A 24,569-nucleotide genomic window follows, 5' to 3' on the forward strand; every position below is an offset into this window, starting at 1 on the left:
CAAATCACTTACAATTTTTTTTTTACCACTTACAAAATCAAAAAACAAACCAGAACGAAATGAAATGATGCAAAAGATTCGAATCAAAATCCTCACGTTCTCTAATATGAATTACAGATCTGATCGTTCCAGCGGCCGATGACGTACTTCAACACGCCCTTGACCATAAATGGTCTGAAATGTGCGTCTAGAATTCTGCCTGATTAAAAACATAAATGTTTCTTTTAATTTAGAATTCCACCGAGACAGCGTTGAAAGCTTATCATCCTATTATTGAAGCCACATCTGCACCGAGAGATCACAAGAGGTATTTCTCTCTGATCTGTGCAGAATGGAAGCATTTTAGCCGGTCGATGTTTTTAAGGGGTCCTGCGGATCTCTACGTACACACTTTCAAACAGGAAACCAAACCATCACTCTCTTCACAATACAATTATCTAGCAGCTTTATTTTGTTATTTCAAAATGCTTGCAATGTTTAAATCCATTCCGACACACATGGTAAGCCTTCCTGTGATGGTAAGCGTGCACGTGTTTATATTGTGAGTTCAGTGGTGTTTAGAGCTGTTTTAAAACACTGTCATATGTTAGCAGCTAACGCATTAGCGACGTTCCTGTGGAAATATTACATTTATTTTTAATATTTAAAAAATAGCTAGACACCATCTAGCTAGTGCTGGTATTAGAACGAAAGCTACCCATTAAATTATTAAATCTAGTGTGCACTCAACAGCTTTGGGAGTCAAGGGATGGAGAGTAATTGTGGATGTAACGTTTATGAAAATGCTATTCTTACTAGACAGTATTGATCCACATGTTTATGACATAATTTATTAAATATACATTGGATGTATTTTGCGTTTGAAATGTACCCAAGTAATTATTTACACTATTATATTTGAAATATATTTTATTAGTAGCCTATTTATTGCATAACCTATCCCAAGAGAAAGTGTGTCTCATGCATGGTGATCTACAGTTCTAACGTTTCTAATACAAATTGGAAAACATTCCTGATGGCTTGCTTGTGTATAATGCATCACATAAACATGAGTATTCATATATTCACACTGATTATTTGCAGGACTACAAGGGACAGAAACTTGCCGAGCAAATTTTCCAAGGAATCATTCTGGTGTCAGCAGTAAGTAACACTGGAAGCACCTCGAAAGCCATCTCAATACTGTCATTTCTCCTCTGCCTCACGTCTTGTATCTTGCAGGTGATCGGCTTCGTCTATGGATTATTTATTCAGCAGTTTGGGTGGACGGTTTACATAATGTTGGCTGGATTCACAGTATCCTGTCTGGTATGTCACGAGACTTCTGTTTGCTTGATGTAAAGTTTCAGAAATCCTCTTGTGTAACTCTGGCTGTGTCCTGTTCTTCAGCTCACCCTGCCTCCCTGGCCGATGTACAGAAAAAACCCTCTGAGCTGGCAGCCGGCCGTGCCCGAGACGTCCGGAGAGAACCGGGACAAACCTCAGGAGAGTCAGAGTCAGAAGAAGAAGAAGCACAAGTGATTCCCGCCAGCATTTTAGTGGGGATTTGGCACAGCAAAGCCATATAGATATATAGTAGAAACAAACAAACAAACAATCAATCTATATGAAAACCCATCCATTTTTGTCACCGTTTCAACATTCAGTATGTGTAATAAAGAACTGTCTTTGGTTTATTTGTGTGGAACTTTTTTTTTTTTTTTTGAGTGGAGATGTATTAATGCAAAAGAAAGCACAGCGTTCCTGAAAATGTCATTTATTAAAAATCATTTCATATTGATTTACATTATTCATCATATAAATATACAGTCCAGAAAATAGGAAAACTATTTCAACGTCTTGCTATTAAATTCAAGATTGCTATCTACATAGCATAGGTTCACATTTCCAATAGAAAATAATGCTTTTGTGAAATTTAAAGGTGCATAATAACATAGCTTTATTGCATATCTAGTGTTAAGCTCAGTTATATCACTATACATTTACAAAAGCATTACTAAAGTAACAGTGATTGTTGATAGGAGGCTTCAGTGAAGTCGTAACGGTACATCAGCGTTTCACAGGCGGGGATCCTCAAGTGCTTCTGATCTGGCTCAATCTTTGAATGCGACGTCCTCAAAGAACTTCAGCTGTCGCACTTTCACTGCGTACTGCTTGTATTTTTCATCCCCCATTTGCTCCTGCAGTAAATGCTGGATAGAAAAAAAGAATAGAAATATCAGGCTAACTGCTATTTAGTATGTTTTCTAAAAATGCTTTCATGTTTTTATCCATTTAGCAAACATGAAAGTCTTTTTGCTAGTGCTGGTATTAGAACGAAAGCTACCCATTAAATTGTTAAAGGGATACTCCACTTTTTTTTGGAAATAGGCTCATTTTACAACTCCCCCAGAGTTAAACAGTTGAGTTTTACCGTTTTCGAATCCATTCAGCCGAACTCCGGGTCTGGCGGTACCACTTTTAGCATAGCTTAGCATAGATCATTGACTCGGACAAGACCATTAGCATCTCTCTCAAAAAAATGACCAAAGAGTTTAGATATTTTTCCTATTTAAAACTTAACTCTTCTGTAGTTACATCGTGTACTAAGACCGACGGAAAATGAAAAGTTGCGATTTTCTAGGCTGATATGGCTAGGAACTATACTCTCATTCCTGCGTAATAATCAAGAAACTTTGCTGCCGTACCATGAGTCCAGCAGGCGTAATGATATGACGCAGCGCCTGAAAATAGGTCAAATAGGTTAGACAAACTTAGTCCCGGTCACGTTGGAAGTTACCGAGCTGGGGACTATTTTCAGGCGCTGCGTCATATCATTACGCCTGCTGGACTCATGGTACGGCAGCAAAGTTTCTTGATTATTACGCACGTGTGGTTTCAGTTGTTCCTCCACTGTATCATAAACTTAGAATACATTTTTCACAACAGTTAATGATGAATCATGATTTTTTTGTAAACATTTCAATGGCCTATTGATTCTGATGTCCTTCTAAAGTACAGTGAGTCTTTAGCTAACTTGCCTCTCTCTTCACTTCATCCTCCTCCTGCATGATGTCCAGGACTCTGTCCAACAGCTTCACACCGAGTCCTTTCACCACATCTGTACGCAAGTGCTCGATCACTCTCCTGACCTTTGCTGGACCCGTGCTGTCATCTAAATACAGAAAAGTAGGAAAATAACGATGGATTCTGTCGCCAGACTAGTGTACTAAAAATGAAGGATTACTCAATTCACAATTTTCTGTTTTAAAGGAATTTGAATATTTGTGTTGACTGTGAATGTTCCTGAAAACGAGTTAAGCGAGTTACCTAACGGGAAGCCACTGATTTGGAAATCCCCCTGTCCCTCTCTGGATTTCCCATGAAGCATCAGGGTGTCCCTGTACTTCCTGTTTAGTTTGAACTCAGGCAGTGATACATCTCTGGCATCCATGTGTAACGTCTGTGTCATCATTTGAACCAAGTCTTGCATTTCACTGGTCTCACGCTTTCTGTATAAAAATAAATAAAAAATGAGTCACTGTTATTGGCAGTAAACAATGCGAAGAACACATATATGTTTACATGACGCATACATAACCGGAATATGACCCAATTCCGTCATTATTCAGAATTTGTACATACATAAATGTAGCCAGTTATGTCTTATTAGAGCACATTAGTGTGAGGTCTTACTGTTCTCTGTAGTCCCCCTCTGAGCGCTCAGTGGAGCTGGTGGAGGAGCTACACTCGTCTTCATCAGACTGTCTCCATGAGGACTTCCTCTCCTGATACACAAAGACAACCGAAACAGTTCAGGTCAGATCCCTTTTGACCAACTAGCTGAGATCTTGGATTCTAACTGTTCACAGATATCTTACTGTTCATAGACTGTTCAATTAAGACTCTCTTACAAAAACATACTGTGTGTGTGTGCGCGCGAGTTCTTGTTTTTAACGTTTGTAATGTATTATACGAGAAAGAATGGCATTTTTCCCAAATATCCACGTGTGACACTGATTTTATACAACAGTTCAACAAACAAAAGTGTAATATTAAGTGATGGACATTTTAAAACAGTTTTGTTTGCTCTATTCTGCAACGAAATAACAGTTTCAACGAAAGTCACAGCAGAACTGAAACACACAGTGGGGTTTCATGAACGAATCAGCGGCTTTGAACGAATCGTGAGTCAATGATTAAATGACTCGTTCATAAATACAGACACTTGGTTACTGAATGAATGAATGACTTGATAACTCACTCATTAAGACAGTGACTTACCGCCACCTACTGGTGGTTGTAGTTTAATATTTAAAAGTATCACTTTGTTTTTACCATCACTGCTTATTTCTCTATTCAACTATCCCTTAATGGAAAAGGTGCGACTGCGGTGGAAGAGTGGAAGAGAGAGGTTACGCAGAAGGATGTTAAATCCCTAAGCGGGTACGACACTAAAATGTTTGGGAATCACTGTCACAGAGTAGATTTATTTAAAGTCAGGCATTAAACAGGTTTGATTACATGGTGAATATAGTTTTGAAACTTGATGAAACAAAATTAATCTTTTGCCATTATTTACTCACCCTCATGTAGTTCCAAACCTGTATGTATTTCTAATATAGAAGATCTGACATAATAATATATAAGATCATATGAAGAATGTTGGGAACCATTGAAAGGAAAAATATATATTTTGTTCAAAATATCTAAATGTCCCACAGAAGAAAGAGTGGCAATAGCAGGATTTAGATTTTTTGGTGAACTATGCCTTTAAGAATGAAGTGTATGCTGTTTGAAAGACCGTTCTGAGTCGAGGAGGAAAAATTAGACGTACCTTTTTTGTTTCCAAGGTTGTGCTAGCAGGTCTCGGGCAGTGTAGCTGGTCCGTCTGCTTACCGTCTAATGAGGGGACATCACAAGGTGCCCTTCTGACAGCGGACACTGCTTCAAAGAAAAGAAACTAAGGAATCATAATCATTGTGCAAAATCTGCTTTTATCTGAATTCAGTTATGCAGCACCTGTGGGCTTTGATCATAGTGGGCGGCCCCTCATGCATTCTAATGGACGCATGCAGAAACGTCTCGCTTTGATCCGCCAATACTGTGCTCTCAAGGGTGTTATCGCTCGTGAGGCCTCTTTAACAGAATGAAAGTCAAACCCTCCTTTAAAGGGATAAACCTGTATGAGTTTCTTTCTTCTGTTGAACACAAAAGATGATATTTTGAAGAATGTCCGTAACCAAACAGATGATGGAGCCCATTGACTTCCTTAGTATGAAAAAAAAAAAATCCATTAACTGTGTGGTTACGGACATTCTTCAAAATATCTTCTTTTGTGTTCAGCAGAAGAAAGAAACTCACACAGGTTTGGAACAACTTGAGAATTTTCATTTTTGGGTGAACTATCCCTTTAAGTGTACAAAAAAGTGAACAGTTTGAAAAAGAATCTAGCATACATCTTGATTGTGTTTATGTGCAAAAGAATATTCCGGCAGTAGTCCGAATATGGTCATTTGCATTTGCATTTTCAGAAAAGAACAAGAAAAAGAAATGTGCATGTCTATGTCTATATTCCAATAGCTGTGCAGTGTTATTCACATACTTATAGCTTTTATTTTATATTTTCATTTTAGTTTAATAGTTTTTAGTAATTTTGTTATGTGCTTTGTCATTTTTTTTATTTATTTTTTTAAATATCACTTTAGGTTTATTTCAGTCTTAGCTTTAGTTATTGGTTAGTTTTAGTTTGTATTTATTTCCAGTCAGTAATTTAGTGCTTCGACATCTAACATTTATTCATCTTTATTTAACAAAACTCTTGTTTAGTTCACGATAATAACCCTGAAGCTATGAAGCATTTAAAGCCTTAAACAGAACATGGACCTTAGTCGGAAAATGGAGTGCATGTGAACAAGGTCATCTTGTTTTGGTCTATATTTGCTGTAATTTTTCCACGTTCCAACGTTCACATTGTTATTGTTTTTTAAACATTTTCACGGCATTCAAAGAAATTCACAAACCTTGTTGTCTGGAGTTCTCCTGTAATTGCTTCAGTCTTCTCCTTTCCCTCGCAGACAGTGGACGGCTCTGCAAGTACAGTGATTTTTACTGACAACAAACTCGCAGATGAAACAAACATGATACCATGGGAAATATCAGATTACGGCACATGCATTCTTTACATGGATATACTGTATAAAGCAGTTTAATACAGTCCCCAATGTTTCACCTGCTGTTCTGGAGTGTTCTTGGATGAGAGATCGGTAGGTCTGTTCTTCTCTGAGTTACTCTGGGCTTTCTGTGCACTGTTTACTGATAGGATATCTTCAGGAAGAGGCGGCAGTGGTCTGGACACTGCTTTGACCTGAACATATACATGTTTTAGTGAGTAAGATCAGCGACAGACAATATAAGTATGTGAATTCATCCTGGTTTGTACTGATTCTTTGATAAAAAGTTATCAATTAATCGTTAAATTATAAAATACAAGAATTCCAATGCTCAAGCTGCTCACCTGATGAGTGTTGTGGTCATCCAGAGACGTGTCCTTCTTCCTCTGCCTGCGCTGACGTGACGTGGATGGTTCGGAGGAAGAGGAAGAGGAAGAAGGAAGAAGAACTGCTCTGCTGTGATCTGAGAGCGCTGTGGACTCTGAATTGCATGGCTCCTAAATGTTATTATAAGTAATGTTTAAATATTATTTAAAGGATTATATTAATATTTATAATAAAAATATTAATTAGAAATATTAATAAACAACAACAGTTAATTAATGATTTGCACAAAAATTAATTGTATTTCAATCACCAATCTGAAAAACAAAAGCAATAATAACACCTGTGTTTTACTATCAGGTTTTAAAGGATTAAGTAAATATTTGTACTATTAATAAGGTAACACTTTACAATAAGATTCATTAGTTAACATTAGTTAATATATTAACTAACATGAACTAACCATGAACAATCCATTTGTTACTGTATTTATTAATCTTTGTTAATGTTAGTTAATAAAAATACAGCTGTTCATTGTTTGTTCATGTTACTTCACAGTGCATTAACTAATGTTAACAAACACAACCTTTGGTTTTAATAATGTATTAGTAAATGTTGAATATACACTCACCTAAAGGATTATTAGGAACACCTGTTCAATTTCTCATTAATGCAATTATCTAATCAACCAATCACATGGCAGTTGCTTCAATGCATTTAGGGGTGTGGTCCTGGTCAAGACAATCTCCTGAACTCAAAACTGAATGTCAGAATGGGAAAGAAAGGTGATTTAAGCAATTTTGAGCGTGGCATGGTTGTTGGTGCCAGACGGGCCGGTCTGAGTATTTCACAATCTGCTCAGTTACTGGGATTTTCACACACAACCATTTCTAGGGTTTAAAAAGAATGGTGTGAAAAGGGAAAAACATCCAGTATGCGGCAGTCCTGTGGGCGAAAATGCCTTGTTGATGCTAGAGGTCAGAGGAGAATGGGCCGACTGATTCAAGCTGATAGAAGAGCAACTTTGACTGAAATAACCACTCGTTACAACCAAGGTATGCAGCAAAGCATTTGTGAAGCCACAACACGCACAACCTTGAGGCGGATGGGCTACAACAGCAGAAGACCCCACCGGGTACCACTCATCTCCACTACAAATAGGAAAAAGAGGCTACAATTTGCACAAGCTCACCAAAATTGGACAGTTGAAGACTGGAAAAATGTTGCCTGGTCTGATGAGTCTCGATTTCTGTTGAGACATTCAGACGGTAGAGTCAGAATTTGGCGTAAACAGAATGAGAACATGGATCCATCATGCCTTGTTACCACTGTGCAGGCTGGTGGTGGTGGTGTAATGGTGTGGGGGATGTTTTCTTGGCACACTTTAGGCCCCTTAGTGCCAATTGGGCATCGTTTAAATGCCACGGCCTACCTGAGCATTGTTTCTGACCATGTCCATCCCTTTATGACCACCATGTACCCATCCTCTGATGGCTACTTCCAGCAGGATAATGCACCATGTCACAAAGCTCGAATCATTTCAAATTGGTTTCTTGAACATGACAATGAGTTCACTGTACTAAAATGGCCCCCACAGTCACCAGATCTCAACCCAATAGAGCATCTTTGGGATGTGGTGGAACGGGAGCTTCGTGCCCTGGATGTGCATCCCACAAATCTCCATCAACAGCAAGATGCTATCCTATCAATATGGGCCAACATTTCTAAAGAATGCTTTCAGCACCTTGTTGAATCAATGCCACGTATAATTAAGGCAGTTCTGAAGGCGAAAGTGGGTCAAACACAGTATTAGTATGGTGTTCCTAATAATCCTTTAGGTGAGTGTAATATTAACTAAGATTAATAAATGCTGAAGAAGTCTTGTTCATTCTTAGTTCATGTTAAGGTAGTTAACTAATGTTAACTAATGAACCTTATTGTAAAGTGTTACCATTAATACTAATATAAACAATTAAGTAAATAAATATTTTTGTAATATTTATATAACTATATAAATGTTTTTCAAGTATAAATTTTACAATATACATTTTCATTAATATCTTTAAATAAAATGATTTAAAACAAGAAAGGAACGGTGTTTTACCATTAAAATGACAGGAACAGGCTTGAGTAGTTTCTCTGTGAAGTCTAAACTTCCCTGCAATGTGACGAAAAAAAAAAATACAATGAATGAATGAATGAATGAACGAATGAACGAATGAATGAATGAATGAATGAATGAATGAATGAATGAATGAATCTAAAGGGATAGTTCCTGAAAACTGAAAGTTCTGTCATCTTTTACTCACCCTGATGTTGTTCCAAACCTGTATGACTTTCTTTCTTGTGTGGAACACAAAATATGACATTTCAAAGAACATGATTGGCAACCAAACAGTTTTGGTGTCCATTGACTTCCATAGTATGGACATTTTCTGATGTGACGTTTTTCAAAATATCGCCTTTTATGTTCCACACAAGAGAGAAAGTCATACAGGTTTGGGATGACATGAGAGTGAGTGAATAATGACAGAATTTATGAATCTTTCTCATTGTGAATCTTTCTTTTAGCACAGATGATAAAACATATTAAAGTCCATCAATATAAGAGGGACTTTAAGGCTACGTTTACACGGAAACGATCTGAAGAGAAAACGCAAAAGTGATCACTTTTTATTCTGCGTTTAGACGAGCGTTATGGGGAGGAAATCTGCGTGCATATGGTGACGCAAAAGTGTGTGAAATTCAATGTAGTATGCACTCCAGGCGGCTAGGTGGCAATGTGAAGCATTGATCGGTGCCTTCACTGTCTAGCAGACTTTTGCGTTTTTACCGTTTAGACGGAAACGCGACGGTGGAGCGATTTTAAGATTTCCACTCTGGAGGGTGGTTTCACTTTTTTGCGTTTTTAAGCCCCAAAAACGCAGTCGCCGTCTAAACGAAAGGCACATCTGATAAAATATTTTTACGTTTTCACCCGCGAGTGTTCTCGTGTAAACAGGGCCTAAGAGAGTTATGGTTTAAAGCTGGGTGCACACTGTACGATTTTGGCCACGATTTGGCCGTCTGAGACAAAGTTTATGAAGCCTAAAAGATTCCTCTGATCCTAGGCCGAAATTTGAAGTCTTTGACCGCTAGTTTGACTTGCTCACCGACAGACGATTTTTTTTTTGTTCCTCCAACAAAATACCGGCATTGTCAGGAGTTATGACACGCAGTCCTGCAGTGTGACTTCTCCTACGACAAGCATCATGTCAAAAGCCAATAAGAACGCAGAACCTGATGCCACAATCAGTGAGACAACAACTAACCACCACTTGGTCCACACCGTTTTTTTTTCCAACAGTTTTGTAACACATGTAAATGCAGCTCAGTCACTGAACGTGTGAAGGACTGATGATGTAACACTCCGGACATGCACCAGTTTTTTAACACAGCAGTCTGACATTAATGACAACTGAGACCCTACAGTGTGACATGGCTTACAGCGGGGATCATGCTCGTACAGTCTGACAAGCAACAGGCGTAAATAACCATTATAACTCGTACAGTGTGCAACCGGCTTTATATTAATCAAACCTATCAGAAGCTTCGATCGGTTCCATCACAGTAACGTACCTCACTCTCCTCAGTTGAACTTCCAGTGGGAACATCCTTCATGACACAAGCATTGCTGTGATTATCGTCAACAGCTGCTGAAGTTCTTTGGCTCTCCGCATCGTGATGTTGTTCAGTGGGCTCGTAAGGGAGGTCCTCCACCCCTGCCTCCTGCAGGAGCTTCATAGTGTCGTCTTTGAGATCCATACTTGCTTCGAGAGCCTTGTTCTTGGTTCGATCTGCAGGTTTGGGAGTGTTTGAGCTTTCTGATCTCAATCCATCCGCTGACATCTTATCCTCCGTCCTGCTGACACCAAACTCTTGTTTCAGAGGGTGTGTCTGAGGAGGACTGGGATCTTCTTTCTTCACGCTCACAGATGGAGGCTTGTGGTTTTGATGGCTGCTGGGCTTTGGCTGTGGTGGCTTGGCTTTTCTTTGTTTCTGGGACTGGATTTCAATGTCTACATTGCTAATAGTGGCTATAGATTGGCCTGTTGAGTTAAGAATGTCCCGATTAGGAGATTTGGGGGGCAAGGGTGGGTTAGGAACCACATTTTCCACTGCACCGTTACAGAGTTGTTGTCGGTTCAAGTGATTTTCTTCAACCTATGAAATGTGGAAAACAAAACAGATGAACTGAGATCATGTCCACACACATGGTCATAAAATCAGCAACTTGCCAGCTTCATCCTACCTTTTTTCTTCTGGTCTTTGACTCAGAGTTAAAACACTGTGGCTGAACTTCATGATTTGGTTTGGTTGAGCCATCTGATCCGGCACTCGGTTTGCTGTTTGCTGCGTTTTTCCGTGATTTGGCAGTTTTCCTGTTAGATCGGTAACAGGACAGACCATTGTAAACATTATAAACACTTTAAGTTCTGCATGTACCGAACCGAACGACCCGTACTGAACACGTGTACCAAATGAATACAGTATTGTTTTAATCTCTGTGCGGAATGTAATTTTAAACTCTGATTCTCCTCCTTATGTGGGGCAATATCGTTTATATCAATATACTTTTATGTTGCAAACACATCTGAAAAATAATGAACCACACAGAGTGAGTTGCCACTGAATAAGTGCATAATCCAACCTGTCTTAAACATGAGAAATGCTTTAAATTTAGCACTTCAAACTAAATCATAAACCTACATGGCTTTCCTTACTGTCAGCGCACAACTCACATCTTACTGATGTATACTTGCCTGTAAATGTTACAAATTCACACAAGTTTTTCAATTTCGCATAAAGGATTATCCTGACAGAAAGCGAGTCAGAATTTAACTTTAAATTTGCAGACTTCAATGAACAAGTGCCGGAGAGCATGTGTGTCAAATAGATGGAGAGGATTAGAATGAGAGCCCAATAATCCTAACCTTATTCTAAAATATTTGACTAACATATTTGCATCAACAAGTAAAAGCACTTCAAATCTCTTCCCCCAATTACAACAGAACCATAAACTGCAGTGTATGCAGCAATACTGACAGACTTTTTTTTAATTATTTGAAGACAGACATAGTTTGTAAAAAAAAACAAAAAAACACATGGTTAGTTTTCCCCCTCCTGTACCAAAAACATACCGAACTGTGACTTCAAAACCAAGGGATGTACCGAAGCGTCATCTTTGTGTACCGTTACAACTAGAGATTCACCGATGTATCAGTTTAAAATCATCGGTATATCGGCTACAGCATAAAAAAAAGGCTGATAATACAAACAGATGGTTAACTGTGTGAAGGCACTGAGTTGTATAATGTCTGTTGCACAATCCAACGTTTTTCTTTGAGTAAAATAATTAAATACTTGCCAAAACAAATTAAAATCAGCAGGGCTCGACAATAAGGACTGGGGGAAGCGTGAACAACGCTCGGTAAAAAAGATGGAACTGACTCTTCCGATCAGGACAGTTCTGCATCTTCACGAAAGTGTATCCTTTGCACGTGTCTTTAAGCCTTGCTAATTTAAATATTAAAGCGCAAGAAGACGCAAAAGAGAACTCAATTCTACTCACTGTGAGAGGTTTTGTGTGCGCACACATACAAAGTACACGCCTGAAAAGCCACGTCTCAGGGCACAAATACTGAATTGAGTTCTTTCACTTCTAATTCACACACATTTATTTCAAAATGCATGCCTTGGCGAGGATCCTTGTAAACATAGTTGGTTATGTCTTAAATGAACGTTAACAGTCGCTTGTGTACCAGTATATTGAATCTGTGCAGCTTTTAAAGTGACAGCAGCCTAATGTTCCTGCAGCGCTGCTGTCTGTTTTAAAGTTAATCAAACAACAAACTACATCACTACTCTTGACTATATAACTTTGTAGCTTTAATAAAGATTAACGTATGTTTAATTTATACAATAAATAATATATTTAGCATTTTATTACTTCATTTCTGTAACTACTGTTAGACCTGCCTGAAAAGCACTGTTTATTTCATATGCATCTTTGTTCTGTTGTATTTGTTTTTATGTTGGCCTGTTGAATGTTAAATGGATCCATGTTCAACAGAAATTATTTGATGACGCAGCAATAAACTAGCCAGTATACCTACATTTTGAACATTGCTTATTTAAAAAATGATTAAAGGGGTGGTATTATGCGCTTTTCGAAAGATGTAAAATAAGTCTCTGATGTCCCCAGAGTGTGTATTGTGAAGTTTTAGGTCAAAATATCCCACAAATATTTTTATATAGCATGTTAAAGTTGTCACTTTTTGAGTGTGAGCAAAAAAACAGTTTTTGTGTCTGTCCCTTTAAATGCAAATGAGCTGCTGCTGCTCACAGGGGGCGGAGCTTCAATAACTTGTGTCCTTTTACCTCACACAGACATGGACTGAACATTTCAAAAACTTTTAGCCTTTTATGTTCAAACCGGAGTCAGACAAAGATGGAGAGACTCTAGAAGAAGTGACAACATGTAGAGCAACATTTCTGAATGGTTAGTTGATGAATTTATGTAGCTTATGTGTAGTTATCTTCTAGTCATTAATTAGCATATTCTGTCTTGATAATCTATAAATCCCGTTCCCGGGGGCGGGGTTTATGTACATTTTAGAGTTGGTGATGTCACTAACCCAGGAGGAATGTCGTTGTTGTAGTCCTAAAAAAACTATTTCTTTAAAAGCAAATATCTCCCTTTGCTTTGAACTTTGAGCGTTGTAACTTTGCAGATGTTGTTTATGCTCAAACAGCAACATTTAACACTAACTAAAATTAGAAAAGTGAAATCATATTCAACCACCCCTTTAAAACACGAATCTATTTTAATGACAAAAGATTAAATAAGAGAGCAAATGACAAATATCAGTATCGGACAATATTTGTTTGTTAAAAATGGCGAATCCCTAGTTACAAACCTATTGAAATCTAGTGGAATCTTTTTATTTGCATTTTATCGGAGAGGTGGGAATAAGCACATACTCTTTTGTGGCCTCCAGGAACATGGAGATCTGGTGTTTAATGTACGGCTGTCGGAGGATGTGTTTGACGTCCGGCCTGTCCTCTGGTTTCTTACACAGCATCCGCTTTATCAGTTCTCCCAACTGGGGGTCGTACTTACTCGGCATCTGGGGCAGCTGAATATTAAAAATGAATAATTAATAATACTGTTAATATATTATGAGGAAGGATGAATTGAGTACTGATATGAATGGAAAGCTCTTTAGATCTGACAAATGCAAACATTCACAGTTCAGCAGTGAAACAGATGATGAATATAATCCTCTACCTTCCCTTCTACGATCCGATAGACGAGAGAGTTCATGTCTTTTGCGTTGAAGGCATGTTTTAGAGTCGCCATCTCGTACACGCAACATCCCAGAGCCCAAATGTCCGACTGCAAACACAAACAAACATAACTGAAATGAACAAACATAAATAATGATTCATCTTAAACACAACATTTGGGTGAACAAAACTCCAGGTTACCCTCAAATAAAAAAAAAAAAAAAGCTATTTTAGGACTGTTTAGATTTCTGTCTTAAAATTTAAGAAATCCTCAGACATTTTATGTTTGATATTTTACTTGAGTTTTTTTTTTTTTTTTTTTTTTAATTCTCCATTATTACATTATATATACAAAATAATATTTTATATAAAAATATATTACATAAGTTCAAAAGTTTGGGTTTGGTTAGATGTTATATGTTTTTAACAAAAGTTTCTTATGCTCACCAAGACTGCATCCATTTGATCAAAAATTCAGTGCAAACTGTAATATTGTGAAATATTATTACAATTGTGAAATATTTTCTATTTCTTTATTTTAAAATGTAATTATTCCTGTGATGCAAAGCAGAATCTCCAGCATCATTACTCCAGTCTTCAGTGTCACATGATCCTTCAGAAATCACTCTAATATGATGATTTAGAGCTTAAGAAAGATTTATTATTATTATCAATGTTTAAAACAGCTTCATATTGTTTTTGTGGAAACCATGATCAACTATTTTCAGGATTCTACAATGAAAAGATATTACAAAACATTAAACATATTTGAAGTAGAAATGTTTTGTAACAATGTAAAAATCTTTACTGTAACTTTTGATAAATTTAATGCATCCTTGCAGAATAATATTAATAACTTCTTTAAAACAAATCTTAAATCAAATATATATATATATATATATATATATATATATATATAATTAACTTTTTTTAAATTGCTTAATTGTTAATTGCTAAATAAAAACATAAACAATATATATAAAAATTTTTTTTATTTTGACTGAGGTAAAAAAAAAAGAAGGTTTTGTGACATTTAGCAAAAGATGATCTAGACATGATCATTGACGTAGACTGATCTAGAGCTGCACTAACTGTCACTGTGAGCATGCGGTACCTTGTAGTTGTACGGTTTGTTGGAGAAGAGTTCTGGACTCATGTAGTAAGGTGTGCCGATCAGAGTGCTGGCCATGTCGTTCTGATTCTCCAAGACCCGTGCGATGCCCAGGTCACCCACTTTGATTATATTGGTTTTGGTCAAGAAAATATTCTGTGTTTTCAGATCTCGATGCAGAATGTGCTTCTCATGTAAATACTACGGATAAAGAAAAAAAATTATTATTCAGTTGAAACTTCGGAAAGGACAATTGGACAGACTGATGGATATGGAGTTACCTGAAGGGCCATGGCTATTTGAACAAACCACTCCACCACCTGTCTCTCGGGCAGCAGTTCTCCCTTCTGCAGTTTGAGTCTGTGGTACAGATCTCCTCCCTCACAGAAACCCATCACAATGTAGAGCTGGCAGTCCTCGCCTTCCCATGATTCCCGGTATGTGACTATGTTGGGATGCTTGAGCTGAGAGAGGAGCTGTGCTTCTTGCTCCGCGGCTCGCCGTTCACGTCTGGAGGATGTTCTCAGGTTCAGCTTCTTGATCACATACTGCCAAAACCATACAAGATACCAAGCTACAACTTTGCACATAAGACATGGATCCTAGTGGAAAATGTCCACATTTTAAAGGAATAGTTCACAAAAAATTCATCAAGTACTCACCCTCAAGTTGTTTCAAAGCTGTGTGAATTTCTTTCTTTTGCTGAACACAAAGGAAGATATTTTTAAGAATGTCCATAACCATTCTTCAAAATAAAGAAATTCACACAGGTTTGAAACAACTTGAGGGTGAGGAAATGATGACAGAATGTTTGTTTTGAAGTGAACTATTCCTTTAGGAACACAATTTAAAGTTTGTTGCGCAAAGAAAGAACGGAACATATCAGCAATCATATATTCCAAATCCAAATGTCCATTATTGTCAGTTTGTATAAAGGAAAGTATATATTTTAAATGAGGCAAACTAGTTCTTTTAAGATTTTCCACAACTTTTATCATTTTTTTTTCAGTGTATTTAAAGGGATGGTTCGGAGTAATTTCCAATGCCTCGCTTTATGAGTACAGAACCCATTTGTACTACTGCAGAAGTTTGGTACCATTCTGGGCATTATTAGTGGGGTAATTTTACGAGATACATCCTTGGATCCATTAGCGCTTGCACGAAGCCATTCGGCTGATTTCTCTAAATAAGCTCTAACTTTAATAATGTTCAACCAAGGGGAAAAAAGGCTTCTGGGGGGGGGGGGTTGTTTGGCTCGAGGTCATGGTGCAAAGGACCCTAGGTTGAAATTACTCCGAAGCATCCCTTAAAGTCACCATGAAATAAAAATTGACAATTCCTATTTTTTATGGAACATCGCAGTACTTATTATAAATGATTTATCCATGCAGAAAATATATATTTTTTAATACATGCTCCCTCGTAATCTTTAATCTAAATAACTTCACCTCCCTCTTGCAGCGACAACATGTCACTCACACGAGATCCACCAATAGCAAACCACAACCATCCAATCAATTCCCCATGGACAAAATCAAGCCCCGCCCTACATTTGTTCTTGTTCCAGAAGCCGTTTCACTCGGATATACGTCACAATAGGGAAGAAAACTTTTCTTTTATGCCGACTTTAAATCGTCCTGCTTCAATAAATAAGTAATTAAACAATCACAAAAACGGTATGTATGAAAATTAATTCAAAATTTTATTTAAACTTAATTTACAAGAAAAAATGCTGTTCAAAATTGTTTCAAATAGTTTTAGAGCATTATACACTGCAGGATGTCAACTGCCTTTATAGTAATTAGTCAAATAATAAGAACACTTAAAACATTGCTTTATATGCTTAACAGATTGATCTGATTCATTTTTTTTTTTTTCATACATATTCATATTTGAATATACATGATCACTCTGATATGAAGTATCCTATAGGCTCATAATCTGCCTCTTAAATTAAGTTATTATATATAAGTGTTACGTACAAGGAACATTGATAACACTTTACAATAAGGTCTCATTTGTTATCATTAGTTAAGGAATTTTTAAGGAAACATGAATTAATAATGAACAATACATTTGTTAAAAAACTACAGTATTAATTAATTAGTTAATAAAAATCCAGCTGTTCACTGTTTGTTCATGTTAGTTCACTGTGCATTAACTAATGCTAACAAATACAACATTTGATTTTTTAATAATGTATTAGCAAATTAACATTAACTACGATTATAAATGCTGTAGAAGTATTGTTAATTCTTAGTTCATGTTAACTAATGCATCATACAAGAATACAAAATTCCTACGCTTTTCCTAAAATATGTAAATTCAATAATTAGACATTTTCATGGAAGAGGCTAACGTTAACTCTCAGCAGTAAAAACAACAACAACACAATCTGATATTAACCAAGACATTAGTTTAGCTCGGCCAGTAGTGAAATCTCTAAAGCTGTGTGTGTGTGTGTGTGTGTGTGTGTGTAACTCTACCGTTAACTTACCTGTTTACGGTCTGATTTGTGTCTGACCAGGTTCACCTCCCCGTAGCTCCCCTTCCCCACAACTCGAACGAACAAGTAACTGTCCATGATCCTCTTCCAGAGATGCTGTCTGTATCACATAGCGAGTGGTTTTAAGTTCGAATACAAGTGAGCGCGTTATTCTCAATGCATCGACGGAGATTTGTCTGTTTGAAACTTGTTTTGGGTGACAGAGGGCGCAGGAAACAGCGAGCTCAGCTTCGGCGTCACCAGGCAACACACTCCGCGTTAACGCTACACACTCCGATCTAATGTGTGTTCAGTCTCAACACAGCGCCCTCTAGAGGCTCAGCGACACGTGCCAAATAAGAGCAGCAAGACGATTAGAGTTTCATAAGATATGTTGCCAATAAAAGCTTTATTTCATAATCATTAACTTGTACAATAATATTTGAAAATATAAAGTATATGCATTGCATAACTATCGTTATATATAGGCTATATATGAAATTACATTTCAAACTATACTTATTTTTTTCTTCCACATATTGCAAATGTGAAGTTTAAAGTAGTATAAGTAGAGTATAGGCAAAGGCAAAAAATTATTTTCACCAGTAGGTGGCGTAATGTTTTTATTCATGTATTACTGTACACATTGGTTGGGTCAGGTGAAGACAAGTACAGCTACCTGCCAGTTGAACAAACAACAAAGTTATACTATATATATATATATGTGTGTGTGTGTGTGTGTGTGTGTGTGTGTGTGTGTGTGTGTGTAGATAGATAGATAGATTCTCTCTCTCTCTCTCTCTCTCTCTCTCTCTCTCTCTCTCTCTCTCTCTCTCTCTCTCTCTCTTTATATATATATATATATGTGTGTGTGTGTGTGTGTAGATAGATATATAGATAGATAGATAGACTCTCTCTCTCTCTCTCTCTTTATATATATATATGTGTGTGTGTGAGTGTGTGTAGATAGATAGATAGATAGATAGACTCTCTCTCTCTCTCTTTATATATATATATATGTGTGTGTGTGTGTGTGTGTGTGTGTGTGTGTGTGTGTGTGTGTGTGTGTGTGTGTGTATAGATAGATAGATAGACTCTCTCCCTCTCTCTCTCTTTATATATATATATGTGTGTGTGTGTAGATAGATATATAGATAGATAGATAGACTCTCTCTCTCTCTCTCTCTCTCTCTCTCTCTCTCTTTATATATATATGTGTGTGTGTGTGTGTAGATAGATATGTAGATAGATAGATAGATAGATAGACTCTCTCTCTCTCTCTCTCTTTATATATATATATGTGTGTGTGTGTGTGTGTGTGTGTGTGTAGATAGATATATAGATAGATGACCAGTTGAGCAATACAAGGATAGACATGAAATTGCTCTTTTAATTCTTTTAAATAAACGATATAAAATTTCATAAATTATTCTTAAACTGATCAAAGTATTTAAAGGGAGAAGGTTACATGAAAAACATACATTTTAACATTAGACGTTACAATATTCAATCCACTATTGTTTTGTTCTAAAGCCTGTCTGTACAGCATTCAATGCAATTAGTTCAAAAGTAACTACAGTTCAGAAAAATAGAGTAATCCCTTCCTTTACTTTTTCAAGGGAAATGTGATTAAATTACAGGAATTACTTTGAAATGCACTACACACTGCATATTTATGTATTTGAACATATTCACTTATCACCAAAGAGAGGGACAGCGGGAAAGATTTTCTTAAACAAATGTCCCCATCAGCACATCCTGAGCTCTAAGGAATAAGGATATCAGATAATTCCAGCTATTAGATCAAATTCTGGGAACAGCGAGTCAGACAGACATAACCCCGCCTCTATTACCTGATTCAGCGATCTCTGTCCTCTGATTGGCGCAGAGCTGTAGAGTGTCCGTGACGTCGGTCGCGCGCTAGACTGGGTGAGCGCGAGGAACCAGCAGTCAGTCAGATCTCTCTCTCTCTCTCTGCGAGTGACACTAGCGCGAGCTCGAGCGCGTTCATATTACAGCACGAGACGCTCCTCACACCTCTCCGACACACAGCACAGGTACCCACTTTTACAATTAACCTTGTATTTCACACGAAATGTTCAGGACAGCCGTGCACGATCGATAACTGCTGCTGGTTTTTTTTTCGCTGTCTTTTTAGGAGCCTGTTATGCTGGTTTTATGTATTGATGTCATGTAATGTATGCATGCATGCATGTGCACAATGTGCATTCAACTTTTAATAATATTAATGATGCACATTAATAATAACCCTGCACTTCGCAAATGCAGGCTGGTCCACCAGATTAAGAGCTTACAGTTTTGTATTAGAGCTGGTTGACTTTATGATGCGTTATCGCACTCACTCATTCAGAGGGTGGATGTGGTTTACCACTCTAAGTCTTTGAACGCACTGAAACTTTGACAGCTGATTGCTTGAAAGAATACCAAAGGATGAAGAACTGAAACAATAAATGGTTTTGATTAAGTTGTCATATGAGGCATCAAATGCTCTTTTTTTCCAGATAAAAAAGATTTTACTATTGTATTGAATACTCTGCAAGTTTAAAACTCAAAACGTATCCCCAAATAATTTTTTGCTGCAAAAATGACTCTTTTGAACTTCCGCAGCATTGTGACGTCAGACGAATAAACGATTCAGCAAATTATCGTTTGCGTTTATCAGCCAGCATGCGTTGTTGTTAGTAGCATTAAAACTGATTTGCTGACAGTCCATGTCATTCCATGTTGACATCTTAGCGGTTATAGTTTTCATAACTGTTATTATGACACCTAATGCAACGTTTGTGAACAATGCTTTATTCCTAATATCAGAATAGGCTAACTAATAATAACAATACAAGTAAAATGTGGGACATGGTCATATTTTGTGCTGTTTCTCGCACCACACATCCTTTTGAAGAATCCCAATGGGAGAAATATATCCTGACAAGCCAGACCCACATCAAAGATGTTGGGTCTGGGAACAATGGCAGGGCTCAATCCGAGGGGCGGGATAAACGGTTGTCTTTCAAATTCCCTCTGCACGCAATAGGACAGCGCTACAACCAACCAGAGCGTTTTCCCACCAGCGGAGCTAGTTGATAGATTAAACTTTTGCCGTATCCGGTCGGCAAAACTCCAAACACATCTTCCTTTTTTAAGAACGACTTCAGTGCCGTTTTTTGTTCTTTCCTCAAAGAAAAGCTTAACTCCAAAGTCTTCCAGAGTCGCGGCCAAAGCCGATTGGAAAGACTCGTCGTCTTTGTTTTCAAGTAGCAGGGAATTCACGCGGAACCGTCGCAACTCTGCCGTCATTATGTTAAGCCCGCCCACCGACTCCATACACGATGTGATTGGCCAGACTAGAGTTTGGTTTTTCCAGCTTGCAAGCCCACGGAGAGTTGCTAGACGACAGATTTCTAGGCTAGGAGAAATAAGCAAATGAAGTTATTTTTTAGAGTTGAACAGTTTGAGTGGCACATTTCTTCACATTTTGTTGTCCTTCAAAAATGGCGCAGTTAAAATCTATATCCAACTCGACTGCAAACCCACAGCACAGTGCTTTATTTCTTCACACACATACAAAGAAACATTAAAGAAAAAGCTGTTTTTTCTGTTCCACTCTAAAGTTTAGATAGATGCTAAAATATTAGCGGTGCATCGATATGGAACTTTTGGTTGATATGATACAATCATTCTTTATATTTGGAAGCCGATAACCGATATATACACCGATAAATAATTGTTTTAATGTAAATATTACAAAACAAAAGGCTCACATACACCATAATGTCCAAGACTTCAAATTATATCAAACATACTACTGCTTTTATTTGGAAATCTTAACAGAATTTTTGTTTTGTTTTTTACCCCAAAAAATATTGACCTAAAGTAGTCTATTTGAACCAGTTAAAGATTTCTTAACTTTTAAAACTCTTCTAATATACAGTATATCAACCTAATTTAAAAATATTAAACATAAAATATGTATCAGCCGATACCGATATGACCACCAATGTATTGCTCATCCCAATAAAAAATGAATTTAGAAGAAAAGGGAAATAAAACTGTATTACATGACTTCTTTAATATAAATGAAACCACCATACTGCACAGTTTCTGACCATAAAAGGACAAACTTAGCTTCTAATAGTCTGAAACGGCTTAATATTTTGGTTTCATTACTGTTATCTTATCTCAACAGCATCTGTGTCTTTTAACCAGTCATTCAAGTGGTTCCACATGTGTGCCCTTTCTCTTTCAGCCTCTTAGCATTTCTTTCCTGTTTTCTTGTGCTATTTCTTCCTCTTTGCCACACAGCACAGCCAAAACTGGCATTATTTAAAGCACTTTGGCTGTTTGATTCCCTCATTTGCACATTTTTAGGGATCAGACAGCCCGTCGGTTTTAGCAATTCATTATATCACATGTAGTCAATAACAGTTTGACCAGTTTCTGTATGAGAATAGATCTAGTCTTTATCAGCTGTTGTGGGCTGCTCTGACAGTCAGAATGTGATCGTGATGTGTAGATAGACGCGTTAATGTGAGGGCTGGTTAGAAGGGACGTCTTCCTCTTTGCAAAGCCTTCGTTTGCATTGTCACGTGTGCAGTTCTGTATTAGGCTGTAGAAGGAAATAAAGTCATGCATTTTAAGTGTTCTGAAACTATAACAATGCGGCAGCTGAACTTCCCTGTGCTTTCACATTGCATGCACTTCCCTTTAGTGTCGTGGTGAGGGTGAAAGCCTCTGTGAGAAAAAAAAAAAATGTATATAGCTAGTCGTGATGGTGCTGTGAAGCTGTGCTGGATGGTGCCGTGAAGAGCTGAACTTTGAACCTGTCTGCAAATAGCTTGTGGATCACACACTTGATGAGTTAACTGTCCCAAGCAACCATATGGCATTTGTGTATCTGTAAGCATCTCAGCCATGCTTAAAGAGACAGTGCATCAAAAATGAAAATTGTGTAATTATTTTCTCACCCTCATGTCATTCCAAACCTGAATTACTTTATTTCTTACGTGGAAGAAAAACTGTCTCAGTGTTGTTGTTTTGTTCTCCATACAATGTTAAATCAGTGAGATCCAATGAGTTTTGGACCCCATTGACATTCAATGTATGGGCAAAAACAGTTAAAACATTTTTTAAAGGGGTCATATAATGTCATTTTTGTACAAACTAATATGATTCTTTAGGGTCTAAATTAAAAGTTTGTAATATACTTTAATTAAAAATTCTCATTAGTATTGTAAGAAAACACTCATTTTACCTGGTCAAAAACAGCTCTGTTTTCAGCACGCCGTTTAAGTGCATGTGTCTTTAAATGATAATGAGCTTTGCTCACCCTGCCCCTCTGTTCTGTGCGGACACCGTTTGTAATAATAACACAATAACCATAACGCGTTGTTCATTATAAACGTGGGATTATGAATTATATTGAGAACGTCGTACATAGAAAACATGCCGTAATGTACCCTGAGTGTAAAAATAGTCGCATTGATCGTGAAGCATGCAGCAAGCGATTTGCAAAGATTAATATAAATATTAATCTAAAAGTTAATAAAACGTTACACTCACTTCTTCTTCTGGAGGTGCAGCAGGAACACGAATAGTTGGTACCGATCCTTTTTTCAGGAGCAGCTTCTTAGCAAAACCAGCTTTATACTGACCCTCCTTTATAAAGCAGTCTGGTGAAAAATGATTCGCGCAAACATGAAAGCATTGCTGTTGATCGTGGGGAATATTCCCTTTGAAAACAAAACTCAGCCACTGCGTCTTCAGCGGTTCGGATTTAGGAACATCAAAATGACTGTTCATTATTACACCCAAGAACAGAACACCACAATCGCTTAGACGCCATTCTGCTCATACAGTGCTCCAGCGTATCAACAATGACGCGCGGACTATGATTGACTATGTCAATCAACAATCGTGGGAGGGGCGTCCGAACGTGTGACGTCACTAGGTCGAACGGCTTGATTTGAGATGGGGGAAAACATATAAGGAGATTAAAAAAAAAAAAACACTGGATGGATTTTTATCATTTTATGATGGTTGTGTACAGGCACTGCCAACACACATTTCAGTACAATCAACTTGTAAAAGTGCATGTACCATTATATGACCCCTTTAAAATATCATTTATTCCAAATAATTGTTATGCAGCATTGCTGGGTATTGATTGTATTTGATTTCGATTCTCAAACTCAATTTGATTCTGATCTCAATTTGATTAATTTGGATAAAATCTCTCTCATCTGAATCAGTGAGCTATACAGGGAACCCTGCCAGTTGGTACATTAATATTGGTTCAGATTAGTCCAAACTACTAATTCAACTGCTTTTTATTTTTAAATTTAATAATCAACAATAAAAGATTGAGTTTTATACAAACATTTAAATGGCACATAAGGCAGTTTCTAAATGTACATTTTCTACTCCATTAATATAAACATTTAAACACTGTCATAAAAGCGTTGGAAAGATGGCTTTCCTGAGGTAAATGTAATATTATGTGACATTGTTCACAAGCTTTTTTAATGACGTCCTTCTGCTTTTGAAACACTGGTTGAACGATTACATGAGACATACATTCTGATGTTCATTCATGTTTATTTCGTGCTGTTACTAGTAAAGAGGAAGAGATGATCAGTTCTGCCACTTGATCTCAGGTGGCTACATCGATCTGTCACAACACAAGGAACGCCACAAAACGTCATTTACTGTTTAAATGTCATGGTAAAATTTACATAATCTGAAAGCTGAGACTTTCACTGTAAAGTGAACAGTTGGATCAACTTAAAAAAATTACTTCAATTGGTAACACCTAAAGAAATTAAGTTTTCTCAACTTAAATTATCACGTTTTATCGTGAAAAACTTGATAATTTAAGTTGAGAAAACTTAATTTCTTTAGGTGTTACCAGTTGAAGTAATTTTTTTTAAGTTGATCCAACTGTTCACTTTTTACAATTGTTCCATATCGGAAGTGCCAAGCGCAAAGCTTATTGTGATTATTGGATGACTGGTGCGCTACAAGTAATGTTTAGTGAAGTTTTCAAAACTGCATGAAAACGGTGCTTGATTCTTGGGATTAAGTATGTAAATACAAAATACAAAATGTAGTTTGATTAAAATGATACAGCTGTTACCATGTCTATTAAGCTCCA

At 37.1% G+C, this 24,569-nt stretch overlaps 3 protein-coding genes across 5 annotated transcripts in view; 2 read left to right on the plus strand and 1 right to left on the minus strand.

Annotated features, from left to right (window-relative positions):
• The first annotated feature begins 161 nt into the window (after nucleotides 1–161).
• Nucleotides 162–1,676, plus strand: spcs1 (signal peptidase complex subunit 1). 2 transcript variants are annotated; one of them, XM_084395246.1, is made up of 4 exons: nucleotides 162–500; nucleotides 1,084–1,143; nucleotides 1,222–1,308; nucleotides 1,390–1,676. In XM_084395246.1, exons 1-4 carry the CDS (start codon nucleotides 354–356, stop codon nucleotides 1,519–1,521), a joined length of 426 nt encoding a protein of 141 aa, XP_084251372.1. In that variant the 5' UTR covers nucleotides 162–353; the 3' UTR covers nucleotides 1,522–1,676. The 2 variants fall into 2 exon arrangements, with proteins under 2 accessions (XP_084251372.1, XP_084251373.1); XM_084395247.1 differs by having other exon boundaries at nucleotides 172–518.
• Nucleotides 1,677–1,704: 28 nt separating this feature from the next.
• nek4 (NIMA-related kinase 4) lies at nucleotides 1,705–17,697 on the minus strand. Of its 2 annotated transcripts, none has more exons than XM_084395244.1 (16): nucleotides 17,414–17,697; nucleotides 15,198–15,464; nucleotides 14,920–15,117; nucleotides 13,807–13,914; nucleotides 13,500–13,654; nucleotides 10,768–10,897; nucleotides 10,095–10,679; nucleotides 8,581–8,634; nucleotides 6,497–6,649; nucleotides 6,212–6,346; nucleotides 6,003–6,069; nucleotides 4,817–4,926; nucleotides 3,676–3,767; nucleotides 3,310–3,491; nucleotides 3,021–3,154; nucleotides 1,705–2,192 (listed from the first exon to the last, which is right to left on the minus strand). In XM_084395244.1, exons 1-16 carry the CDS (start codon nucleotides 17,498–17,500, stop codon nucleotides 2,094–2,096), a joined length of 2,556 nt encoding a protein of 851 aa, XP_084251370.1. In that variant the 5' UTR covers nucleotides 17,501–17,697; the 3' UTR covers nucleotides 1,705–2,093. The 2 variants fall into 2 exon arrangements, with proteins under 2 accessions (XP_084251370.1, XP_084251371.1); XM_084395245.1 differs by having other exon boundaries at nucleotides 1,740–2,192; nucleotides 4,817–4,923.
• Nucleotides 17,698–19,285: 1,588 nt separating this feature from the next.
• camk1b (calcium/calmodulin-dependent protein kinase Ib) overlaps nucleotides 19,286–24,569 on the plus strand; it is a 54,233-nt gene continuing 48,949 nt past the window's right edge. Inside the window, exon 1 of the mRNA XM_084395655.1 lies at nucleotides 19,286–19,458. The gene's annotated coding sequence lies outside the window, so the exon portion shown is untranslated. The remainder of the gene's footprint in view (nucleotides 19,459–24,569) is intronic.

This window comes from Rutilus rutilus (genome assembly GCF_951802725.1).
Source record: "Rutilus rutilus genome assembly, chromosome: 22".
NCBI lineage: Eukaryota > Metazoa > Chordata > Actinopteri > Cypriniformes > Leuciscidae > Rutilus > Rutilus rutilus.